At 39.3% G+C, this 23760-nt stretch overlaps 1 protein-coding gene across 9 annotated transcripts in view; it reads left to right on the top strand.

The window, feature by feature from the left end:
* Nucleotides 1-23445, top strand: part of LOC134657813 (uncharacterized) — a 95458-nt gene extending 72013 nt beyond the window's left edge. For 6 of the 9 annotated variants that reach the window (XM_063513417.1, XM_063513425.1, XM_063513409.1 and 3 more), the window contains 14 exons: nt 7654-7900; nt 8399-8579; nt 9318-9474; nt 9824-12097; nt 12370-12493; nt 12592-12946; nt 13423-13672; nt 15166-15585; nt 16611-16758; nt 17286-17394; nt 18029-18136; nt 18520-18609; nt 21284-21433; nt 22484-23445. In XM_063513417.1, the coding sequence (XP_063369487.1) occupies nt 7654-7900; nt 8399-8579; nt 9318-9474; nt 9824-12097; nt 12370-12493; nt 12592-12946; nt 13423-13672; nt 15166-15585; nt 16611-16758; nt 17286-17394; nt 18029-18136; nt 18520-18609; nt 21284-21433; nt 22484-22655 (4785 nt within the window). In that variant the 3' untranslated portion in view covers nt 22656-23445. Of the gene's footprint in view, nt 1-5883; nt 6280-7653; nt 7901-8398; nt 8580-9317; nt 9475-9823; nt 12098-12369; nt 12494-12591; nt 12947-13422; nt 13673-15165; nt 15586-16610; nt 16759-17285; nt 17395-18028; nt 18137-18519; nt 18610-21283; nt 21434-22483 lie in introns of those variants that run through there. The other 3 variants (XM_063513448.1, XM_063513433.1, XM_063513440.1) reach the window with 3 other exon arrangements.
* Nucleotides 23446-23760: the final 315 nt, after the last annotated feature.

Genomic DNA, 23760 nt, shown 5'->3' with positions numbered 1-23760 from the left:
GTGATTCCACCGCGATACAACCGGCTGACGATCTCTTTTATTAACAATAGCACCTAAACTATCATCCGACAAAGTATCAAGCGGGAGGCGATGACTGAAAAAAAAAATTTTTTTTACATGTTCATGTGACCAGCTGACGGTGATTCCACCGCGATACAACCGGCTGACGATTCTTTTTATTAATAATAGCACCTAAACTATCATCTGACAAAGTATCAAGCGGGAGGCGATGACTGAAAAAATATTTTTTTTTTACATGTTCATGTGACCAGCTGACGGTGATTCCACCGCGATACAACCGGCTGACGATTTGTTTTATTAACAATAGCACCTAAACTATCATCTGACAAAGTATCAAGCGGGAGGCGATGACTGAAAAAAAAATTTTTTTTTACATGTTCATGTGACCAGCTGACGGTGATTCCACCGCGATACAACCGGCTGACGATTCTTTTTATTAATAATAGCACCTAAACTATCATCTGGCAAAGTATCAAACGGGAGGCGATGACTGAAACCAATTATTTTAAATTTTAGATTGTATTTATTTATTTGCTTTATAAATTCATGTGACCAGCTGACGGTGATTCCACCGCGATACAACCGGCTGACGATTTTTTTTATTAACAATATCACCTAAACTATCATCTGACAAAGTATCAAGCGGGAGGCGATGACTGAAAAAATATTTTTTTTTTACATGTTCATGTGACCAGCTGACGGTGATTCCACCGCGATACAACCGGCTGACGATTTGTTTTATTAACAATAGCACCTAAACTATCATCTGACAAAATATCAAGCGGGAGGCGATGACTGAAAAAAAAATTTTTTTTTACATGTTCATGTGACCAGCTGACGGTGATTCCACCGCGATACAACCGGCTGACGAGTTTTTTTATTAACAATAGCACCTAAACTATCATCTGACAAAGTATCAAGCGGGAGGCGATGACTGAAAAAAAAAATTTTTTTTACATGTTCATGTGTACAGCTGACGGTGATTCCACCGCGATACAACCGGCTGACGATTGTTTTTATTAACAATAGCACCTAAACTTTCATCTGACTAAGTATCAAACGGGAGGCGATGACTGAAAAAAAAATTTTTTTTTACGTGTTTTGGTGGCTGCCATTCCTCAACCCACCAACGTCGCGGCAGCTGACGTCCACGAGGGTTCATCATATATGCCCGTTAACCAGTATACGAGTTTTCACCCGGGAGGCGATGACTGACGAAATTTGCGCCTGGCTCGTGGACCACTACGCGCCTAGAGTTCTAAATGACCCGAAAAAAGCCGGGACAATTGTAGGAAGAGGATGACTGCATAATTTTATAATAGAGTAGTTTACATAGGTACATATTGCCTATCTATAGTATTTTTTCGAACTGGGATACGATGATAGATGTCTATTCAATGCAATTTTGCGACATTTGGCATTTTATCGCATCGTGGGATCGTAGGTACCCTTCCAGTTATCCAGAAGCGGATTCAGTTCTTTTAATGCGTTATTGATTCGATTTCGTTACGAGTATTATGTTGCTCTTGTATTGTCTTTGCTCGCGCTTATTCATTGGTACGCCAAACGGGTGTTCTATTTTATTGACAATTAAGTAGGTAAGTACCTAGGGCTACATAACTTTCCGAGCTTTTGCTAAAGAGATGATCAACTGTTTAACGCTAATAGCGTTTATGAATCATGTTTTTTGACATCCGGTTATTAGCGACTGTTGATCAATGCTCTAACTTTTTATGAATACGGCTGCTATAGTCTTTAAATCTGTTTCATTGTAAGAACTTTTTAAACAGTAGTACAACCAATGGCTAAATGCCAATAATAGACCACCGATTACTTTTAGTGTTTATTGCTTTAAAATAGGCCTTATGTACGATCACTGCATTAATATGCGGCGAATGCGGCGATGATTCGATGCTGGCCCATGCCAACAAAGCACCTGGCACATTTCAGTTACTTGTCCTACAGGCCCAATCAATGATGGAACGATATATATGCAGTTATCATTCAATTTGATAGGTACCTTGAATGATATTAACTCGTACCTACCAATGACTTTTTAGAAACTTATTAACTTATTACATATAAATATCATTTGATATTTATCAATCGCTTTTCGGTGAAAGAAAACATTGTGTGAAAACCAGGCTAATGCCAATAAGGCCTTGTTTTACCCTCTGGGTTCGAAGGTCAGATGACAGTAGTTCGGTAATAAAACCAGAGCCTTTGCCAAATCTTGGGATTAGTTACAGAGAGCAGAGTGGCTAAAAGCCGAGACCACACTAGGAAGATGATGATAGTAGCAGTTTTAACGATTAGAAGAGATCTTTTTGAGACATCTTTCGGTAGATGCGGACAGAAAATGTTATTCATATTAAGTAGATAATCAGAAACCATTAGCAAGCATACTACCTATACATAAACGTACCTATGTTAGACTAGCTTCATGCTAAGTTTTAATGCCAAGTGCTTAGGTCCGTCAAGTATGGAGCTTATAGGGATATGTTTGTATTCTTACTGCCAGGTTTGTGCATAGTTAGCGTGGCCAGAGTCTAACTGATTATAAATTTAATGAATACAGGTGGGCCAATTTAATTGGCGTGGGCGTAATATAATATCTACGCAAAATTGTCCGATTTAAAATATTGGCTGAATAGCTAAAGTGCCTGAAGTTGGGACATACCTAAGCCGATTATCAAAGGGTCTGGCCGCAATCCTATAGTGAAACTGCCCCTGGCTGAAGCGTATACCTTTCTTATAGTTCGTTTTTTTTAGCATTAGAAAGAACTTGAAAGAAGGTAAGCGATTTTGACAAGTCTTTTAATTGAAAAACACTTTTTAAAAATCAATAACTTATGAAAGCAGAAGACTATAAAAGATCGTATTAGATTCATAATTGTTACATATTTACTAGAGATGCAACGGATAGTTGTTTGGCCGGATACCGGATACCGGATATCCGGCCTGGACACTGGCCGAATATCCGGTATCCGGCCGCCGGATATTCGGCCGGCGGAACTATACCTATATTTTGAGTTTTGCAGGTGCGCGTCGTGCGCGTTTCGACCTGTTTCGTAGTGATCGTTCGCGCGAACACATTTCTAGGATCGTAACGAGTTTTATCATGTCATTACGTAGTAAGTTCGTTTATAGTTACAAGTGCGCGCGCGTATTTTTGTGTAAACAAATAAGTGTATTGTGTGACATTGGTTACGTATTCATTTCTATCTACTGTGTCGTTAGCATTATGACCGTGACTGTTTTTTAGATTCCATTTTTAACCCCAAAATGTGTTAATGTTACTATCCGGTATCCGGCCGGATAGTAGGTCACTATCCGGTATCCGGCCGGATACTAAAATAACGGCCGGATACCGGATAGTAACCGGATATCCGGTGCATCTCTAATATTTACCGTAACTTATTTTTAAAATGTGTTTTTCAATTAAAAGACACATCAAGATTGTTTACCTTATTTCTAATGCTAAAAAAACGAAGTATAGGTGGTTTTATTTGTGCTATTATAAGATATCGTTTTACCAAATTCCAAGCCTAGAATCCCCTTGGTTTAGCCAAAAAAAAATGTTTTTATAAATCGTTTTTTTTTTGTAGCTAAACTAGTGCTTCGATATTTATTTTTATATAATAATAATATTTTCTTAGATTTTTATATAAGTAGTTGTTTTCACATTATGTGTAAATGTGATTTATAAGTTATAAAGTAAAAAAATATATTTATTTATATTTTTCATAATTTTTCAGGTGAAATTAAAAAAAAAACTTGAATATATTTTTCAAGATAAAAATATTATTTTTTTTACTTCATAACTTATAAATCACATTTACAAGTAATGTGAAAACAACTACTTATATAAAAAATCTAAAGAAATTATTTATTTATTTTTGGATTTCATACAACGTTGAAGTGGTTGAGCACCCCCTTGTAGTTGAGATAAAATTACCAAACTTGGTGTACATTATCAGCATAATAAGTGTAACCAAATAAGGGGGTGCCGCTTCTTCTAGCTAGAGTTTGAATTTTTCCCATACAAACGTGAACCACCCTAAAGTACGTAAGAAGGACGGCCTGTATGCATTAGTAAGACATTTTTACCGTGTTACAACAAATGGATTGTCTTACAAAAAATATATTTTTCACCTCAGCAGCTCGAGCAAGGGTACTTTGCTACTTAAAAACAGTGAGCAAAATCGCATTTTGCTCACTGAGTGAGACAAAATGAGCAAAATGCGATTTTGCTCACTGTTTTTAAGTAGCAAAGTACCCTTGTTCGAGCTGCTGAGGTGAAAATTTAATTGTTGGTATATCTTAAGAAAACATGAGTGAATAGAGGTAAGTGATGAAGAAGGAATACATTTTTCGGGTTCTCTAATATGTTCTCACTGCTGAGGTGAAAAATGTTGTGTACTACACGAGATCAAAGTTATTTACATCTCGTGCGCTTTTGAGTCCCTTACTACGCTCAAGATTCTAAATTAGATTCACTCGCTACGCTCGTGAATCTATTATAGAATCTTTCGCTTGCACGGGACTCAAAATAAGCACTCGAAGAAATATCAAACTTTGATCTCTTGTTGTACAAATAACTATTCTGCATTAAATAACAAAAAATTGAGGTTGTCGCTATCTCACAAGTACTTATTTTAAAAAAAAGTTAAAAAAATTAAAAAAAAATGTAAGCCTTTATAAACAAGTTACAACTTCGATTTTTTTTTTAATGAACTAATATTAGGTGCAATTAACATCCAAATTTCAAAACAATCGAACTACTAGTTTAGCTACAAAAAAATAAAAACGATAAAAAAAAATTTTTTTTAGCCAAATCAAAGGGATTCTAGCCTTGAAATTTGGTAAAACGATATCTTATAATAAGACAAATAAACGCACCTAAGAAAGGTATACACTTCAGCCAGGAGCAGTTTCACTATAGGATTGCGGCTAGACCCTTCAACAAATATAAATCGATCTAGCTAGGTCTTATCTCTGGGAAAACATGCATTTTTGAGTTTTTATATGTCTCCCTGCAGATATTAATGTGTTAAATAAAAACAATAATATTAGGCACTATGGACGAATTATTAAACCCCAAAACTCCGAAACGCAGTAGGTAGTATCGAAATGTCCCTATCTGCTGATTTGACAAATGTTTTCGGATGATTTATATAAGTACCTACAGTCTTATACATATTTCGTAGGCCTGCATTGCCCTAGTTGCTTTAACGGAAAGTAAAGTAATGATAAAATTTGTCACGCAACGACGGTCTCAATTAACCGTAAGTGGTGTCACAAGAGACACTCACACATACCTATTCGAAAGTCTGGACAGGACTAGCATCCACAATATCTTCCTGACTCTTACGGCACAGTACGTTGGTCCCACGGGATGTACAAGTAGTAACGACAAAATAAGACCAGTGTTCATGTGTGTGTACCGTCCACGCTGAATTGCGTCAATCTCAACTCAACTACTCGTTACTCCCCAGTACTCCTACATACGACCGATATCGATGTGTGTGTGCGCGCGCTATATTTAATTGTCCTTCTGTGTGGTCGTGCACATACTGCCGCCAAGTGTGAGTTTACCAATGAAGTCTATCCTATCGGTCAGTTCTACTCAAACTGTTGAGGGTCTCAATCTTTATCGAAACCTAAATAATATTACCTGCATATCGTAATAAGGGCTAGAGTTTAAATTCGTATGTACAATAACGCCTATTCATATGGTAGACTTAAAAACCGAGGCACACCGAAATACGCTAATTAGACTAACAAATATTATGATGCTAATGATGCACACAGCCCTCCGCAATCTATCCGTATTTTAACAGTTGTGTTCGTAGCCCGACGTTGATAACACGTTGATTGAGAGTCGTTTTATTTCCATAAAGTTTGAGTAGCGCACGCGGCGGCTAATATTAAAATGTGTATTCCCGCTGCCCCAGTCGCGCCCAGGGCTCTCGGACAGATTGTACTCTGTACTTCCTTACGATGAAGCCAACTCGTTGGAACTCTTCTAATCCTAAGTTTGACCCCGGTACAAGTGACCCAGTGGACAACTATGTTTGCGTGACATAAACATTGGACTTTGTGACTTTAAGTAATTAAACTTTTAGTTTTAGTCTGAAAGTAGTGTTTTTTATTTGAGAGTGAACTGTGATCACGTGGACAGCCCCGATAGGCGTTTATTTCAAAATGGGTGTGACGGACGGTTATGATTGGGAATCCTACAATGGATTTTACTCAGTGAGTCATCTTAAAACATACACTTTTTTTCAACAGCCGCAGTTCTAGGCCTATATTTGTTCACAGTTTAAGTTACCAATTAGCTACTCACTGGTCATTATAGATTTGCTATCATCATCATCTCCTATTATGCAAATATCATACTTTTCGTCAAAACTCTGCAATAACACTTTTATGCACCTACCACAATGTTATCTGTTCTTATACTCGACCTCTATGCCACTAATAACATACAATTAATGTTTTTGTTTACTTTTGTTTATTTACACATCTATTACTAATTATTATGTTATGTCATTAAAAATATTTTATTACCCCCAAATTCTCAACAAAGTAAATTCGACAGTGTATAAGTAATTAGTAATTAAATGAATTAGATAGTGCCTCGATATGTTTGTTACCTACTGGTCCATATATAATATAAATGAGTGGTTGTTTGGTTTGTGACCTCATTGTAGCAGGAAAAGGAATTAAATTGATGATAACGCGCGCCCGCCGGTCGCCATGTTGTTTGTCATAAACTTAGAGTGCAACTGAACTCTTGAACATTTATTTATCGTTTCATATGAATTATGACTAAACTAAAAAGGTTTATTGGATTATTTATACGTAAAGACAAGCATTCCAGTTGAAATAAAAAAAATATATATGCATCGTCACGGCACTATCTGATTTCCCTAGAAATAAAGTGTTTTAGTCATTGCTTCATTGTGATTTTCTATAGATGTAGGTATTATACCTACCTACTATTATTTAATTTTACGATATTCGTTTAATTTGAAGTAGATATAGGTGTTATCAAGATGTTCTTTAATCTTTAGATGTAACATATGTCTCAATTACCTCATTCTTTATGTTAGATAGCCCAAATAGATGGATTGATCTCAGCAGATGTAAAGTAAAAGTTACAGCTTGTTTCCTATTTTAGTCTTGAGTTGCATCCGCATCCAAAATACCCGTGCAGCGTAAATGTTTATGTTCTAGCGAGAGCCGTTCGTGTGTTGAAATCTTCCGAGAACACTCCTCTTTGTATGTTTTATGGCTATTATATGGTCTAATTAGGAACAAGATATTAATTAATGCCCAAATGGCTTGATATATCTAAACATAACATTCCTATCTTTTAAAATATTTTTTTCGTTATAATATTGCTCACTTTCACTTTTTACCTAATATTCTTACAATATATCCGCCCATTACTAGGTACAAACGACGCCTACAATACGTACACAGTTACAGTGCACCACTGATATCGCTCGTTCACTGAATGTACCAAGCATTATTGTAGTTAAACACGAGACATTTTATCGTCTGCCAATGTTGTGCGTTGTGTACGTTGTACTATCCTAATAGGAGTGATGTATGTACCTATAGGGCGAAGAGTCCGTCGGTTCCATCAACACGATGTCGATCTGCAAGTCAGAGCTGCTGTTCTCGCCGGTGAAGGAGCACGGCGTGCACTTCAGCGTGGACAGCCTGGACTGCTCGCTGCCCGCGGAGCAGGACCTCATTCTCACGTGCCAGGCCAACAAGGACAACTACACCATCGCCTTCGAGGGCAGTCTCACCGTCTACTCCGAGGACAGCGAGTGTAACGAGTTTGCCGTCAATCAAACACATGGTTAGTTATTTTTCATTTTAATTGTATTGTTTTTCCACCTAGATATGTACGTATATTGTTTACTCACGTAGGTGTCGAAGGTATTTTATCCCTATAAGTAACTAAAGAACCCATATTTATTGCGCATGAGGATAAAATACACCTGGAAGTTTTGTTCTATAAATTATGTGTGCTCATTGTAGGAAAAACACGATGATTGGTTTAATTGCAGTGTGTATTTTGTTGAATATTCCTAATTACCGGAATTTAAACGTATCAATTGAAGTCCCAAACTCTAAAAATAAACAAAGTAAAGTTTCAATACAAGTTTCTAATTTTTTTTATCATATGTTTCTATTAGGTTTTTGGAAAAATGAATCGTTCGATCCAATCATACATAGAGTGAGGAATTTCAGATAATGACATAATTGTTTACCTTAGCCGTGATTACGTCCAATGTGATTCATTGTGTCGAAGTATACAGCGCTTTGTAGATAATTATCTTCGTTCTATTTTCAGACAAATTGGAAAAGCAAGAAGATAATGCAACGCTAGATGAAAGAACACGCAGGAATTTAGAATTATTAGAAAGATGTAAGAAACTAACCAATAAGCTAACTACTTCTATGGCTAGGAGTGACTTAGGATTAACTACTTGGAGTAAGCTTAAGAAACAGACCAACCATTCGCCTTTAAGGAGGTAAGTTTGACATGTTTATAAATATGTTTTCATTTTAATTGTTGTCAATCAATCACTGATATCATATATTGGCATGTATAGAATAAGAATAAGAATAAGAATAAGAAACCATTTATTGCAACACAAAAAGCATACAGGTTACAAAACATAAGGATTGAAAAAATTAGAATAATTGTGCGGCAAAAGGAACGGGCTCAGCATACGCTGCGTCAGTCATTTCATTACAAATTGCCTGCGCAGCGCTGATTTTCAGTCCGTCCCCTTCATTGAACCACATTGACATTTATGCGGGTTAAAAAAAAAATTCTAAACAAAAAAACCACTACAAAGATCTCTAGTTAAAGTAGGTAATAATAGTTTAAGTCTTAACACTGATTTAAACTTCCACGATTTTTACACATTATTAAATTATACAACGGGACTTAATCGCGTATCTAAGTTTTAAGATTTACCTCCGACGTTTCGAGGACGGCGTTGTCCCCGTGGTCTCGGAGAAGACTGGCTTAAGTTGACATCAGCATCGTCTAACCGCGCGAGTTTTTCGAACTACCCGCACTTGGTCTTGTTTGTCAACTTAAGCCAGTCTTCTCCGAGACCACGGGGACAACGCCGTCCTCGAAACGTCGGAGGTAAATCTTAAAACTTAGATACGCGATTAAGTCCCGTTGTATAATTTAATAGTTTAAGTCTTGTTATTGGATAAGTCTTATCTTAATTTTACTTAATGTACCTACACAGGCACCCTTCAGGGAACAACAATGAGGATTCCCATGAAGCGACCGATGCAACAAGTGATATGAGCAACTCGGTTATCAAGAGCCAAAGTCTGCCAAACCTGTACAGAAGAAAGATTATGAGCAGTTCCATCAACTCGGCTGCTCTCAGCAATTCAACGGTACCAAAATACACTAATAACATAGACTAAATTAATATCACTTTATTTATGATCTCGATTCTGCCTGTTTATATAAAGATGCGAAAACTATTGCAGAGCTGTACTGAACGGAGGGTATTGTGGAAAATGTACCTACGCTACCTCAAAAAATAAAATCAACTAATAATAAGCAGCTGTGGAGTTAATCTATAGTAGAATAGTAGAAAATAACTACCTACATCCACTTGACCCGTAATTATAGTTCCCTACCTATTAAATTCAAGTCTAGCTGCCCTATTATTGTTATAACCGCTCCGTAAGCTTGACCTTGTTGCCTTTCATTAACACTTCGTTATGCCCTTGTTTGCAGGTCGATTCTTTCACCACCAATCAAAGGTTAATGGGTACACCGACCTGCATGAAAGTATACGATGTATCGCAGCACCGTTCGACGCACGGAAGTCAGCATTCAGAACCAATGAGTACCTCCTCTACCGAAAACCAATCATCTTCAGACAAAAGTCAACCGAAGCAGGCCTTTAGCCTGGTAAAACTGTTTATGAAACAAAAAAGCAACGATGGTGTAGTTGGATTGGATCAAACAGACAGGTCAGAATGCTGGCCATCCAGCTCTGGTGGTGAAAGTGGAGACTCCATGGGAGAGCCAAAAGATGACTCCAAAATGTCTGTGCGTTCTCAAATGGAACTGCCATGTGATGTACCGGAAGAGGGTTCAGCAATTTACGATGAGATTCCACCTAGCAACCCGTACAATAATAGAGTTTATGACGAAGTAATAGAAGAGGAAGATAATGATGGCGTTAAATTAAGCGATAGCGAATCCAATCTTTATGCGACAGTAAATAAACGCCACTCAAAAAGGACTAACGTCAATATGATGAATAGCCCTTCAAGACTGAGAAGTAATAAAAAATCATATTATTCCCAATCGTCCAACACTAGTGTTAGTATATCGAGTTGCTCAGAGTCGGATGGAACCCAGATTACAAAAATAAATCGTTTATTGCAAAGAGAGCCTTTTGATAACAAATCTACTTCCACTCATCTCGAGACCACCACTATTGATAAGAGTATGCAGACGTCCACGTTACAAATGTCGACCATATCCCATGAACGTGAACTATTCAAGGTGGTGGAACCCTCGTTTCTTGAGAAACTTAAAGAAGGAGACTGTGAAAAACCTGTATTCATACTGTACCCTAACTACACGCTTCCCGATATCAGTTTTCTGAACGGCCGACCAAATATTTACCTGAACCCTGTAAAAGTAACCGTATCGCCAAAATCAAGCGAAATCAAGAGGAACAGACTGAACGTTAAAGGTAAACGACCATTTTCTTGCAACGACGTGGAGATGCTAAAAAAGAAGGGGCTCGGGCACATAAAAGATTGGGATTCACTAAACTTTTTGCTACCCACAGAATGCAAGCAAATGCTATCAGAGTTGCCCGAATTAATGCAAAACGTAAGAGAAAAAGAATGTGGATCAAAATGCGGCGACAAATACTGTAACGTGACACCCAAATCCAAGGGCAGGCCCATGAGTTGCGACTGCAACCACCTGGCGGGCCACAACACGACTGTGTCGTCCAGCTCCAGCACGGCCACGCAGCCTTCGTCCGGCTACCGCGGCTCCTCCACCATGCTCACCGACTCCTCCGCGCAGGCCAGTCCCGCGCCGCACGCCAACTTCAACCCCCTGTTCGTCTACCGCTACGACAGCGCCACCAGCTCGGAGGCCAGCAACAACGAGGGCCCGAGAACCAACCCCGCCTTGCCGAAGCGATCGCTCTCGGCGGCCGAGCAGGCTCGGTACGCCAAGCAGGGCGAGCACGCCCCGCCGAGACCCCCTCTACCCAAGAGCATTTTGCGGAAGTCGATGGACAAAACGCGTAAAACGAGCACGCCGTCAAAACGTTACAGTATGTTCGAAATGGACGAGCTTTTGCAAGATCAGATCGTTTGTATGACGGCTGTGACTGAGCACAAGACGAAGAGAAGATCGCTGCAGGAGCCTTATTATTTACAAAATCAAACCACGGAATATAGGAAAAATAATGATTTAGCTGCCAAAAGACTATCGCAGCAATTTCTCGATGCGGCCGAAAAAGATGCCGACTACAATGAACTTTTCCACGATGAAGGTGTCGGTACTGAGAGTAGCCTAGAATCGGGCAAATCGAATGAATTGAAATACCACAGACCTCACACGCCACCGATGCCTAAACCGAGAACTAAGAAAACTGAATACACGGAGTTCCCTCCACCGGGCGCTCTGATCAGCAGCGCTGATTTACAACAATTAGAAGAGTTTTTGAAATTAAGCGGGTTTAATTGCCAAAATATGGATGAATGGGACCAAAATCAAGTCCAAAAGGTAAGAAATCAGGTTACCAAGTTTCTACAAATGAAACGTTCTCAGGAAGAAAATCAAAGGTCCACAGATTCTAGCGGCAGTAGCTGCAATAGCAAAAAATCTGTTACTTTTGCCCATAAGTCTGAGGCCAAGCCCGAAACTCAACCAACCCAAGTGAAGGCAATGGAAGAGCTGAAAGTAGCCAGTCTCACCACACCGCCTAACTCACCTAATATTTCTGCTGTAATTTCACAAAGACTATATCAGGTATCATTTTTCTCTAAATAGTTTGTCGACATCATTGCCTATTGATTTCTGTGAGTACCTTTGGTTCTTTATGTTTCTTTGCGGTTTGCCAAACTTATGTCTTTATTTTATTCACATTATTTTTTGTCAACACCCGCTTGTTGTCTTTATTATTGCCTGAAATAAAAACTGGCTTATTTTATTGGGCTGTTTATATCGTTCACTAATTCATTTCACACATGTTAGTTATTCCTATCTATAGATGTCGGCTACTTAATTATTTGCTTTTCCAGGGTAAAAACTTGGCGGAGATACCAATTTGTGAAGAAGCTGAAATAAGCCCAGACGAATTCAGCAGCCCCTTGCACCACGATAGCAGAGGAAAATACGACTTAATTGATTTATCACAAAAGAGAGGTAAGGATTTGGATTCGTCGTCAAATGACCACGACTCCAACATTATAATGACATTTGAACTAAAAGGCATTCTTTTTAAATTATGTTTCTTTTTTCAGCCTTAGTCTCAAATGTGACGGACGCGGTGGAAATGTTGATTCAACACTTCTCTTCGGCCACTGACCAAGCCGAACTGGCTTTCCTGGGTGACTCTAAACAGTCTCCAGCTTGCGCCAAAATCGCCCTAAATGCCCTATGCCCGGCATTGTACGCTGTTTTCAGGGATGGGCTTAAGGAAAACATTGAAACCTCCTTTGGAGCCGTAAACAACTCCGTATGGCAAATGGTGGAGACTACAGCAAGGCAGGGTCCAATAACGAAATCCTTGAACGAGTTGGTGTTGAGGATCAATAGCGAAGATGCTGTCACGGAGGGGCTGGTTAAATTCAACGCGTTCATTCTGGGACTATTAAAGTAAGTTGTTGTACGAACGAATGAATACAAAATGAAATTAAATATATAGTGCATTGGGGTGAATGCGAAGACGGGGTAAATTTCGAAACTGGCAAATATCTACTAAACTAGAGACACTTCATACTTTAGCAACACTTACGCCGCTGCAACGCTTACATGGCATCTTGCGTACTGTTGCTACAGTAGACTAAGTGTTTCTAGTTTAGTAGATATTTGCCGGTTTCGAAATTTACCCCGCCTTCGCATTTATCCCAATGCACCCTACATCTATTTTTATTCTTCTTCTTGTCACATTTTGTATCGAACTTATCGTGTTCTTGGCCAAACAGAGTTTTTCTGCAAATTTCTCGCGAAAAGTCTATAATATTTAAATGAAATTATTATTTATACAGTTAGGGGTCCTTAGAATATACTATTCCTACAACTTGAATATACAAAGATGTCCTTTTTACATAGTGTACGGTTTTTTTGTACAGCGCTCAATCGGTGGACGCGTGGGTATCGTACGTGCGCACGCGAGAGTCTGTGCTGAGCAAAGCCTACAACGGCGACTCGCTGCTGCTGGGCGGCGTGCAGTCGCCGCGCTGCCGCGCGCTGCTGGACTCGCTGCAGGCCGCGCTCGAGCCGCTGCGCCTGCTGCCCTTCTCGCTCGACCTCATGTTCGAGATGCGCGAGCTGCACCGCAGCTTCAAGAAGATCGAGAGCGACATGCGCGCCGCTAGTCGGGTGAGTTACGTTTATCGTTTACTCATCACTGAGAATTGCCGGCTTCTATATTTCCGAGCTCATATAACCCGGCAACCTTCATATCAAGGGTGAACACTGAACAGGCACCTTCTGGGCAGGCTCGCTCCATCGTTGGCCACGTCTTCGCTTCGGCTAGTCTGTGGCCATGAGTGAGCCCATTTATAATATAAAAAAAACAACAGAAGTTAAAAATTACCTACATTTTAATAGATAGATAGATATAATAAACTCCTAAACATGGTAGGTATTTAATTATAAATTCTATCTGCAAGTAAATACGATTCTTTCTTAGCACCATCTCCTTAAGAGAGGCGAAAAACGTGTCGAGTTTTGTAATTATAGATGGTTGTTTGTTATATTTATTTGCGTAGGATTATTGTCTATTTTCGTTTAACGGTGGAAAGGTGAATATTGATTTCATGCCAAAAATAAGCGAGTAGATGAGTGTTAAATAAAACTGGTTGGCGCTAATTGAATATGACGTTATATTTCCCGGAATAGCAAAGCCATAATTGTAGGAATATATTTCCATAAGGTAAAATAGTTATAGATATTTATTTAAGCTTTAAGTAACTTTTTAATCTTGTTCTTTACTTTTAAAATATAAAAATGATTGTGTTTCTAAAATTCAATCAGCATTTCTACGCACGTGACCACCCAGGGATAACTGATAGAAACATTTAGGAGCTCTGTTGATTGTGCCATGCCAGCTCACAATTCGACAGATCAGACAGATGGTACTCTAGATATAATTCCGCCTGTTAGAGTAAAAAGAAATCACAGATTTCCACTTGCTAGTCTCGAAACAAATGCCTGTCTTGCTTCACATAATTTCATGACGTTCTTCGAGCATGATATATTACCATTGTCGCCTCTTTCATTCAGTCACGCAAGGTAGGTACTCCCCCTAATCAGTACCGATTTTCGGAATGTATATTCTCGGATAATTTGAAATAAACCTATTTCTTATCACTCTAACGAAATAATTATTGGTGATTTTCTCTAAATATTTGATTATAGCTAAGTGGTTGCTTAGGTACTTATAGCCTTGTTTCCTACCTATACACTGATCAACAAATCACTGTTTGCAATATATATTTTAACTACAGTTATTCCTGAGGTACGTAACTGTAGTTATAATACTAGCGACCGTGTTAGCTTGAAATCGTATATTGTAAAATATTGTCCTTGTTTTCCACCTACCTACCAATCAATTCACTCTACTGCTAACAGACTTGCCGCAAAGGGAGACATCGCTTTATTTGCATTTTATTGTTTATTGCATGTGCTTACGACTCACGAAAATACACTCAAGTCTGTGAACGGATAACTTTTGGTTCGTTCGTGCAATGCTTTCATAAAATGCAAATAACGCCCTGCTTACATTTCACGTGTGTCGGCCCACGAAGGTCGTTCACGTCGCCGCGGGTGGCATGATGCATGATGCTAAAAGTCTTTGGTGTATTTAACAGCCTACCTCGATTAACACCCCACCACTAACACTGAACCAGCGGAACTTGCTGAAACTAGTGCGCTCCATGCAATCGAGCGGGCTTTCGAGCGACGACTGCCAGACTAGCGTCATCATGAGGCACAAAGAGCCAAAACATAAGGAGCCGTCTACCCCGGACCTTCTAAACGACTCCGCGAACGTAAAGACCGCGATCGAGAAAAACAGACCACGCTCCTGCGTGAATCCTTCGCCGATCGGATACGACCTGTGTCCGAACAACAGCAGGATAGAGTTGGAGAATAACCGTCGCTGGTCCGGGGTGCAGCTGGGCTCGAAGCTGATGCAGGCGTTCGACCGGCTCGTGTTCGACGACAGCGACGACTACACGGACAGCCTGGAGACCAACAAGCCCGCGCGGCCCGCCGCCGCCGACTCCAAGGTAACGGCGGGACTCTACCTCAGTGTGCTTCGTGTCGTAGATCCACGTTTTCTTCGTTTTGTGTTCATTCATTTTGTGGTTGTTTTTTTTTGCAGGAACGCTTACAGCTTTTAACCATTCTTTGCATCATATTTTATTCATTTATATTTTAAGTTGTGTTGAGCATTATCATTTTTGTGTGATTATTATTTAATTTGAATAACTTTCTTATGTAATTTATAAAACTAATATTCGTAGGTTAACGGGGTAACGGTGACAGGAACATGGATATCGTCACATTGTCCGATTTAAAAATAAATGTCATACTCGTACTAGTGGCAATTAACTACGTTTTTTCATTAATTGGGCAAACTGGGATCACAATCACTGGTATTCTTCAACTTATTCGTGGTAGCACTGGTGTGTAACACTCATATTTCAATTACATTTCAAAGTTCAGTGCCTTATCGAGTTAAAAGCCAAAAATATAACTACCTGTCATCGGTCCCACCTGGAGACTGCTCCACGCGTTACGGTTGAACGAACCAGACAAGTAAACAATTTGGTTTTACTCCTTGTGCCTATTTCACCGTCAAATTGTAAACACTCGTCATATTATAATCTCGCTAGTTACATTATAAACTGACGGTAGGGAGATTATAATCTAACCTAACCTAACCTACGTTAGATTATAAACTAACGGGTTCACAATCTTACGGTGTCACCTACATACAACAGGTACCTACTAAATGTACTCTTAACTGGTATTAGGTGCACTCGAAAGTATCAACTTTTTGTTACAGTACATAAATATTATAACATACTTTAGCGTCAGTCAGGCGATTAGCTGATACTCATACTCATACTCATATTTTATTAATAATATAAATTACAGGTCAGGCTTACATGACTAATCTACATTGTAGGTAGATAAATACACAATTTTCATATTCAAACATTTGAGAAACATAATTAAATTAAATTTACAAGTCAATTATTGATACATGATTAGGCTAATGTATAATGCTGTTATGGATTTGTTACAGCTGGAATGCAGCGGCGAGGAGTGGCGGCCAGGGTCCGCGAGCAGCGGCCAGAGCGCGGCGGCCAGCGGGCACTCGGGCGGCAAGTTCCGGAGGCTCCAGCTTAAGTGGGAGCTGCTCAGCAACGCCGAGAGCCCCTCTTCGCCATCTGGTATGCTTTTAGATTTAAAAACACAAATTCTGTTATGTACCTATACTCGTGTAATATGTATGTGAGGCCGTTCGAATGTTTTCGCAGATGGCGCTGGCATAGGTTTTTCCTATCAATCCTACCAACTACCAATAGTGTCAATGTTTTTTTTTCTGGAGTTTTATGTTCCTTTAATCCAAGCATAGAAACAGGGGAAACCAAAGCTGGTACTACCACAGAATAAATAATAGTACTAAGTACAGAAGACTCACTCTCTAACAAAACGCGTCTGTTACGATCAGCACAGATATGGCCGCTAGGTGGCGACAGCGCCACGCGCGGCTTATGGCTTTCCCCAAAATTGGGGCCGAACGGATGTACTTTTAGCTACCTGTAGCAAAGCGACGAAATCGCGGAGTGAGTCACGCCTGGTACTACTAAATATAGGTAAGTACTTAAGCGCCCCGTGTAAACAAATTCTCTCATACTCTGTGTGAATTTCCAAAAAAGTTACGTTTGTTTAACAATCGTACTCTATGTACCTACAGGAGAAACGTCCCCGGCAGCGGCGCGCGGCTCCAAGATCCCCCGGCCCGTATCGTCGCCCGTCAGGCCCGCGGCGCCCGTTATCCCCGAGCCCGCCAAGAATGCCCACCGGTTAGTCATTACTCATATCAGTATTTCTAGCTTTTCTACTCATACTGATGATGAGTAATTATTTCGATATTGCACTTTGTAAATGCACTTGATTTGACTAACACTTTTTTATTCTCAACAAACTGAATAAGTAAGAAGATGACCGTAATTATCGATGAGACAGATAATGTGTATGATGATGAGCATAATGCGTGTTTGAATATAAAGACAAATGAAAAATAATGTCCTGCTCATTTTTACCCACAGACAAGACATCCTCTAGACTGAGCATAGTAACGCTACCCCCTCTGCCACTTATATGGTAGTTTTACTCCATCTTCGAGTCAATTCCGTTCAAAGACACGGACCAATCACGGCACGGGATTCGCTCAGCTCGTCGCCCCGCACCCCCGTATTTTTGGCAGCATCGGTTTCATGAAATGATTGCTCTAAACTCCGTCTAGAGAATTCCTAGTCTATGTTTTTACCAAATCGAATAAACTTAATAGAAATTTTGAGTGCAAATTTACCTATATTTCGAAAGTAGTATTATCATTAATCATTAGTACCTACTAAATTAGTTTTCGTCTGCATATATATTTCAAATTTGAGAGTTTGTTAGAGGTCGTATTATAGCAATATTTGTATTGCGCAGAGGCATCCCGGTGCCGGTGCGCAAGGGCGCGTCCCCGACAGCCAGCGCCGGCGCCCGCGCCGCGCCTGCGCGACCCACCTCCGCCAAGCGCCCGCAACCCGCTAACAGGTAACACAACATTCCAGCATCTAACCTTTTCCTATAATGTTACGTTCATTTCAGGTCTTTCTTAGGCACTTTGATTTGCACTTTAAAGGTGGCGGAAAATTTAGCAATTTACCTTATTTGAATTTATAGCTTACTATGACTGCTAGAGATACGCAACAGAGTTCATTAGGCATTTTGAAAAAGTACACCATTTTGAAAAATTACAAGTGGGAAAATTCCTATATTCTCTAATCTCTAAATGTTTACAAAACTCAGCTGTGTTAGCACTCTTGTAGAACATTGATTTGCACCATTTTCATACTATTTTCCTTGATTATTTTTCCGGTGGTGGTAGATTATTATATATTTGTTATATATACGCTTTTTTACCTGCACATACCCAGAACTTTCCCCGAAGCTGTGAAGAGAGTCGTCGCCAAGACAAAGGAAAAGGAAGCAGTTATTTGCAAGCCGGTTGCTAGGAAATCCGCGCCGTATGTACAGATTGAAACATCTAGCATACTAACAGCACTAACGAAAACTCTTATCTAATTTTACGCTATTTATTTATGCTTGTTGAAGCATGTGTCTTACTAACATGGAAATGTCCCAATGTGTTTTCCTCATAGCAAATAACAACGGAGTAAGTAATTAATCACCAAGCTTTTGTCAAATACATATGTACCTATACATGTGTATTTTGCCCAGTAATCGATTAGGTTCCTACTACTAGTGTTAGTAAGTTCACATTCCAAGTATTCCAACTCTTTCTTTACACTGTGTTAGTATCTACGGTTTACTACCGAGTAAACAAAGAGCTTATTACGAAGAAATATAATAAACGAGGAAGTTATTAACATTGAGGAACGCATTGCGTCTTCATATTTTGTACAAAAACAAAAAACCACATTACTAGCCAACAAGATGAGGGAAAATGTTACTTAATATATATATTTTGGGCAGATTCAATACATGAACGCCTAACATCGATTGGCACAGAATAAATAAACAAAAAAGCAAGGTTACCGAATATCGTTTGCGTTTCATCCAAATGGAAAATATGGCGGTGCACGTATTTTATGTCACGTCAGCGTGACCTTTAGGTAACGACAATACTTGTTTCATATAATGTGGTATATATGACACCGTAAGATTGTGAACCCGTTAGTTTATAATCGTAACGTTAGTTTATAAACGTAGGTTAGGTTAGGTTAGATTATAATCTCCTTACCGTCAGTTTATAATGTAACTAGCGAGATTATAATATGACGAGTGTTTACAATTTGTGACATATATAAGTACTACTAGACTAAGTATTATGCAATACTTTAGAAATAAACTTCCGTATCTAAATGTATGAATATCTAAATTGTGTATGTGTAGTAGTGCGGTGCCTACCGATATCTAAATCTTATATGATAATCTCTGGCCAAATAGTTTGCTAATTAGTTTTAATCCTATTCATCTACAATATGTATTAACAAAAAATTTAAGACGTTAAAGTTTTACGTACTTACGTCATTCGACCTTTTGTCTAATAAAAAACCCACAACAATAAGATAACTTTCCCGCTGGGATTTAACTATGTAAAACCATTTTAACGTAACGAATATAACCTCGACTTCTGACGTATATTGTCAATCGAGCAAGGGCCCAAGTTTGCATGACTGAAGATAATTGGTACAAACTATACAGTGTGGAAAGATAAGTCGGGCCCTGGAGGGAAACTACCTTAAATCCTTAAGCTGGCTCATTTTACTTAAAGGAGACATTCCTTTATTTTTAAAAAGAAACAAAACTGCATTCAAAGATTTTCTAAAACTCGCTTGCCTCGCCCGGGACTCGAACCGACTAAAAATTCCAAAAAATAAAAACTCGCAATTTTATTCTACTAGTCGATACAGTTAATGTTAATGATAACATTTCACCAAGAAACATTAGGTCTTAAACTCGTCTGTCGTACAAAATATCCATAAAATGTAGTACTCAAGATTTTTTATGACAAGCCAAATCGAAGAAAAAAAGAAAAATAATTTGAATGCAGTTTTGTTTCTTTTTAAAAATAAAGGAATGTCTCCATTAAGTAAAATGAGCCAGCTTAAGGATTTAAGGTAGTTTCCCTCCAGGTCCCGACTTATATTTCCACACTGTATACTCATACATTGAGTACTTACCTACACTAACAAAATTGAAATAATTTGAGTTAGCATTATAATTAATCAGGGTTTTTTGACTGACTGTCGTATGAAACTTGTAACACAACCATAACCTTGTTTCATAGACTGGTTAAATGCCTTTTGACACTGACTTTTTCATCGTTAATTAATATTCTATGAGTACTCGGGATAAGTATAAAGGCTTAAAGTCCAATCAACTTCTTTTTTGGAACTGTCAAGTTGATAGCCAAACTACTATAGATGGTCAAGCAAATCTTGTCAGTAGAAAAAGGCGCGAAATTCAAATTTTCTATGAGACGATATGCCTTCGCGCCTACAATTTTCAAATTTGCCGCCCTTTTCTACTGACAAGATCTGGTTGACCAAGTATATATAAAATACCGAAACGTGATGTCACATCCGAGTAATATCAAATCAGCAACTGTTTGAACTGTAAAGCTTTGGATTCCTCCGAAAACGGTGCCGTCATATGACGACCGTCATATAGCGGCCGCAAAAGACGGCCGTCTTTACGGTGGCGACATGTGGAAAGTACCACGGCGTCATAACACACCGTCATCCACCAAGGTCAAAGCGGCAAATTTGAAAAATGTAGGCGCGATGGGATAACGTCCCATAGAAAATTTGAACTTCGCGCCTTTTCCTACTGACAAGATTTGCTTGATCATCTATAATTTACTTGGAGGATGAAATATCATCAGAAGAGGAAAATAATCGTAGTACGGAATCATTTATTCAAATCTCGTGTCATTTATTCAAAATGGCGTCACCGCTATCTAATAAAACGTTCACGAAACTATCGACACCGTCATGACGGCCGTCATCTTACGTTACGTTGACAGTCAACGTAACGTAACGCTGTCTAGGAAACCGCGCCATCTTGTTTACATAGACAACGTTCTAGTGACGTCATTCAACGCTATATAGCGGCCGTCATATTACGGCACCGTTTTCGGAGGAATCCAAAGCTTAACGAATGTGGTGTTGTCAGGACGTCGCGAGTGGACGGCGCTTGGGCGTCGCCGGCGCCGCGGCCGGCGTCGCTGCCGTACGGCCGCGCGCCGCCGCCCGCCGCGCCGCGCCGCGCCGCCTCCTCGTCCGCCGCCCGCCACCACTCCACCACACAGCACCAGAAACACAAGTCAGTACACTATACACACGCACTACTGTTGGTACACTTCAAACTCTGGGGGGGTGAAAGCGTAGGTACATGTTCTACGGCGTAGCGCGTAGCAACTCTCAAGCAAAAATGTGTTTCGTGCGCGAAATGCATTGAGAGTAATATCGTAATAATATCAAATCCATTACCTACAGATATTTTTATTAGGAAATTAGTTGCGATTTTATTTTTATTTTATGCTACATCGTAAGTATGCAGGGAAACTAAGGTAACTAGGAAATGGGCGTTTTATTTTTTTGTTGTCCCCTACACTTTTTTTTCAAATTTGGGATTTTTTATGTTATTTCTACTCAGAATCACGAGCTCTTTCTATCCTAATAGGAGAAACAAAGTGTCCTAAGGTTTTTATTTCCATTACGTCACCATTTTTCATAGACTTTGTATGGCGGTCGCGCAATGGAAAGATCGAAAAATGTATGGAAATTTTGGGACACTTTTTTTCTCCTATTAGGATAAAAAGAGCTCGTGATTCTGAGTAGAAATAACATAAAAATCCCAAATTTGAAAAAAAAGTGTAAGGGACAACAAAAAAAACGCCCAAATATTCTGACTGTACGCAAGTAATACAACAATATCTATCTAAGCTCTAGAGCTTTAAATTTACGTCTGACAGATATGTGTGATATACATATACTGTACTTATCGTTATTATGAGCACAGATTATTAAACGACATTTAATTCCCTTCTACGCATATTTACCTAAGGAGCCTAGTTACGTTGTTGAAACAAATGACAATACAAAGCAAGAGGTTGAGTCTGGCGGTGCAGAGAGGTAACGCCGCCAGCATTCTGGGGTCTATGCCAGAAGCAGGGGATTTGGGGGAGGTGTTTTATATTTAGTAGTATTTTAGTTTTTAGTCCCTTTAGGTTTTAAGGTTTAGATTTAAGGTATTAATTTTTTTTATCTCTTCTTTGTGTTTGTGTGTTTTGTGTATTTTTGATTAATTAAAAATTTATTTATAATGAAAAAAAAGCAAATTATTGACAGTAAAATTGTTTGATGTATTCAGATACGTGAGAACATTATGGCACCGGCTACCGTCGGACTCCGGGCACCTCGCGTTCAACGAGGGCGAGCGGCTGCGGCTGATCCTCGAGGTGGACTCGCGGCACCTGCTGTGCTGCCGCGGCGACCAGAAGGGGCTGGTGCCGCGCGACGCGGTGCTGCTCGAGGACTTCTGATGCCCGCCCTAGCGCTGGCAGCCCGAGTGGCGCCCCTTACATTTCGGCCGCCTTTAACACGCCACAGGCTGCCTGCCGGGTATAAACACTCCTAAGTGTAGCGAAGCAGTGAGCGTTTAGTCATTTCGAACTGGAACTTTTCGGTGGTAATGGATCCCGTGAAGCGAACGTTTTGTATGCGAGGACAACTGTTGTAAATAGTGAGGCGAGGTTTTGTATTCTATTATATTTACTTTTTATTTCCAGTTACCTCTCAGCAATATGGATATTTTTATTCGTCACGTAACGAACCCTACTACATCACTAAAATTATAATTCTCACGTTTGTAAATTATTAGTAAATTCTAGTCTTACGTTTTAAGGCACGACATGGTCTTGAGCTGTAAATAATGTTATTTAAGGACACAAATTGGGAAAATATTTACGGCAAATATACAAATGACCTATAAATAAGTAGGTTGATACATTTATTTCTTTCTATAAAACACTTTGCAGTAAATATTTTCTTCAATGTGATGTGATATAGATGATTATTTGTATTATAGGGATTAATCTCAAATTAATTACTAAGGAAAACGTTTGTACGCTAAATTATTCCAAATTAAATGCCGAGAGAAAGTCGCCCAATATCGGAAAAAATATACTTAGGTAAATATAATCGTGAATTTGATGTCTAAAGTTACCCATATTTGTATATCATTATATGATGTGTAATTCGTAGAGCGTATAGGTACTTCGTGTGTTAACTATATTGTTTATTTACAACCCCGTTTAAACAAGTCTTGTGCGAATACTATTAACCTCAAATATTATTTGCTATAAACGAACATAGGTAATAACATAAAGTTGAACCAATAAGGTATATTGCCTGGTTTAATGCGTGTCGCGGACAGTAAAGGTTAGGATGCTTGTGTTGGGGTGGTAAGAGCAATGCATTGATCTCAGGGGATTACAGGCCGTTACAGACCTGTTAACCTGCCACCGGTACTAACTGCATGCGCCTCTCCTCTCAACCTCCTTCGGGTCTAATGGTGACGGGATGGTCCCGGGAACTAAAGCGTTAAAAGTCCAGGTGTCGGGAGCGTAACCTCTAGCGTCTCTCTCT

Source organism: Cydia amplana, chromosome 2, assembly GCF_948474715.1.
Source record: "Cydia amplana chromosome 2, ilCydAmpl1.1, whole genome shotgun sequence".
NCBI lineage: Eukaryota > Metazoa > Arthropoda > Insecta > Lepidoptera > Tortricidae > Cydia > Cydia amplana.
This window is presented reverse-complemented; position numbering and strand designations above follow the sequence as displayed.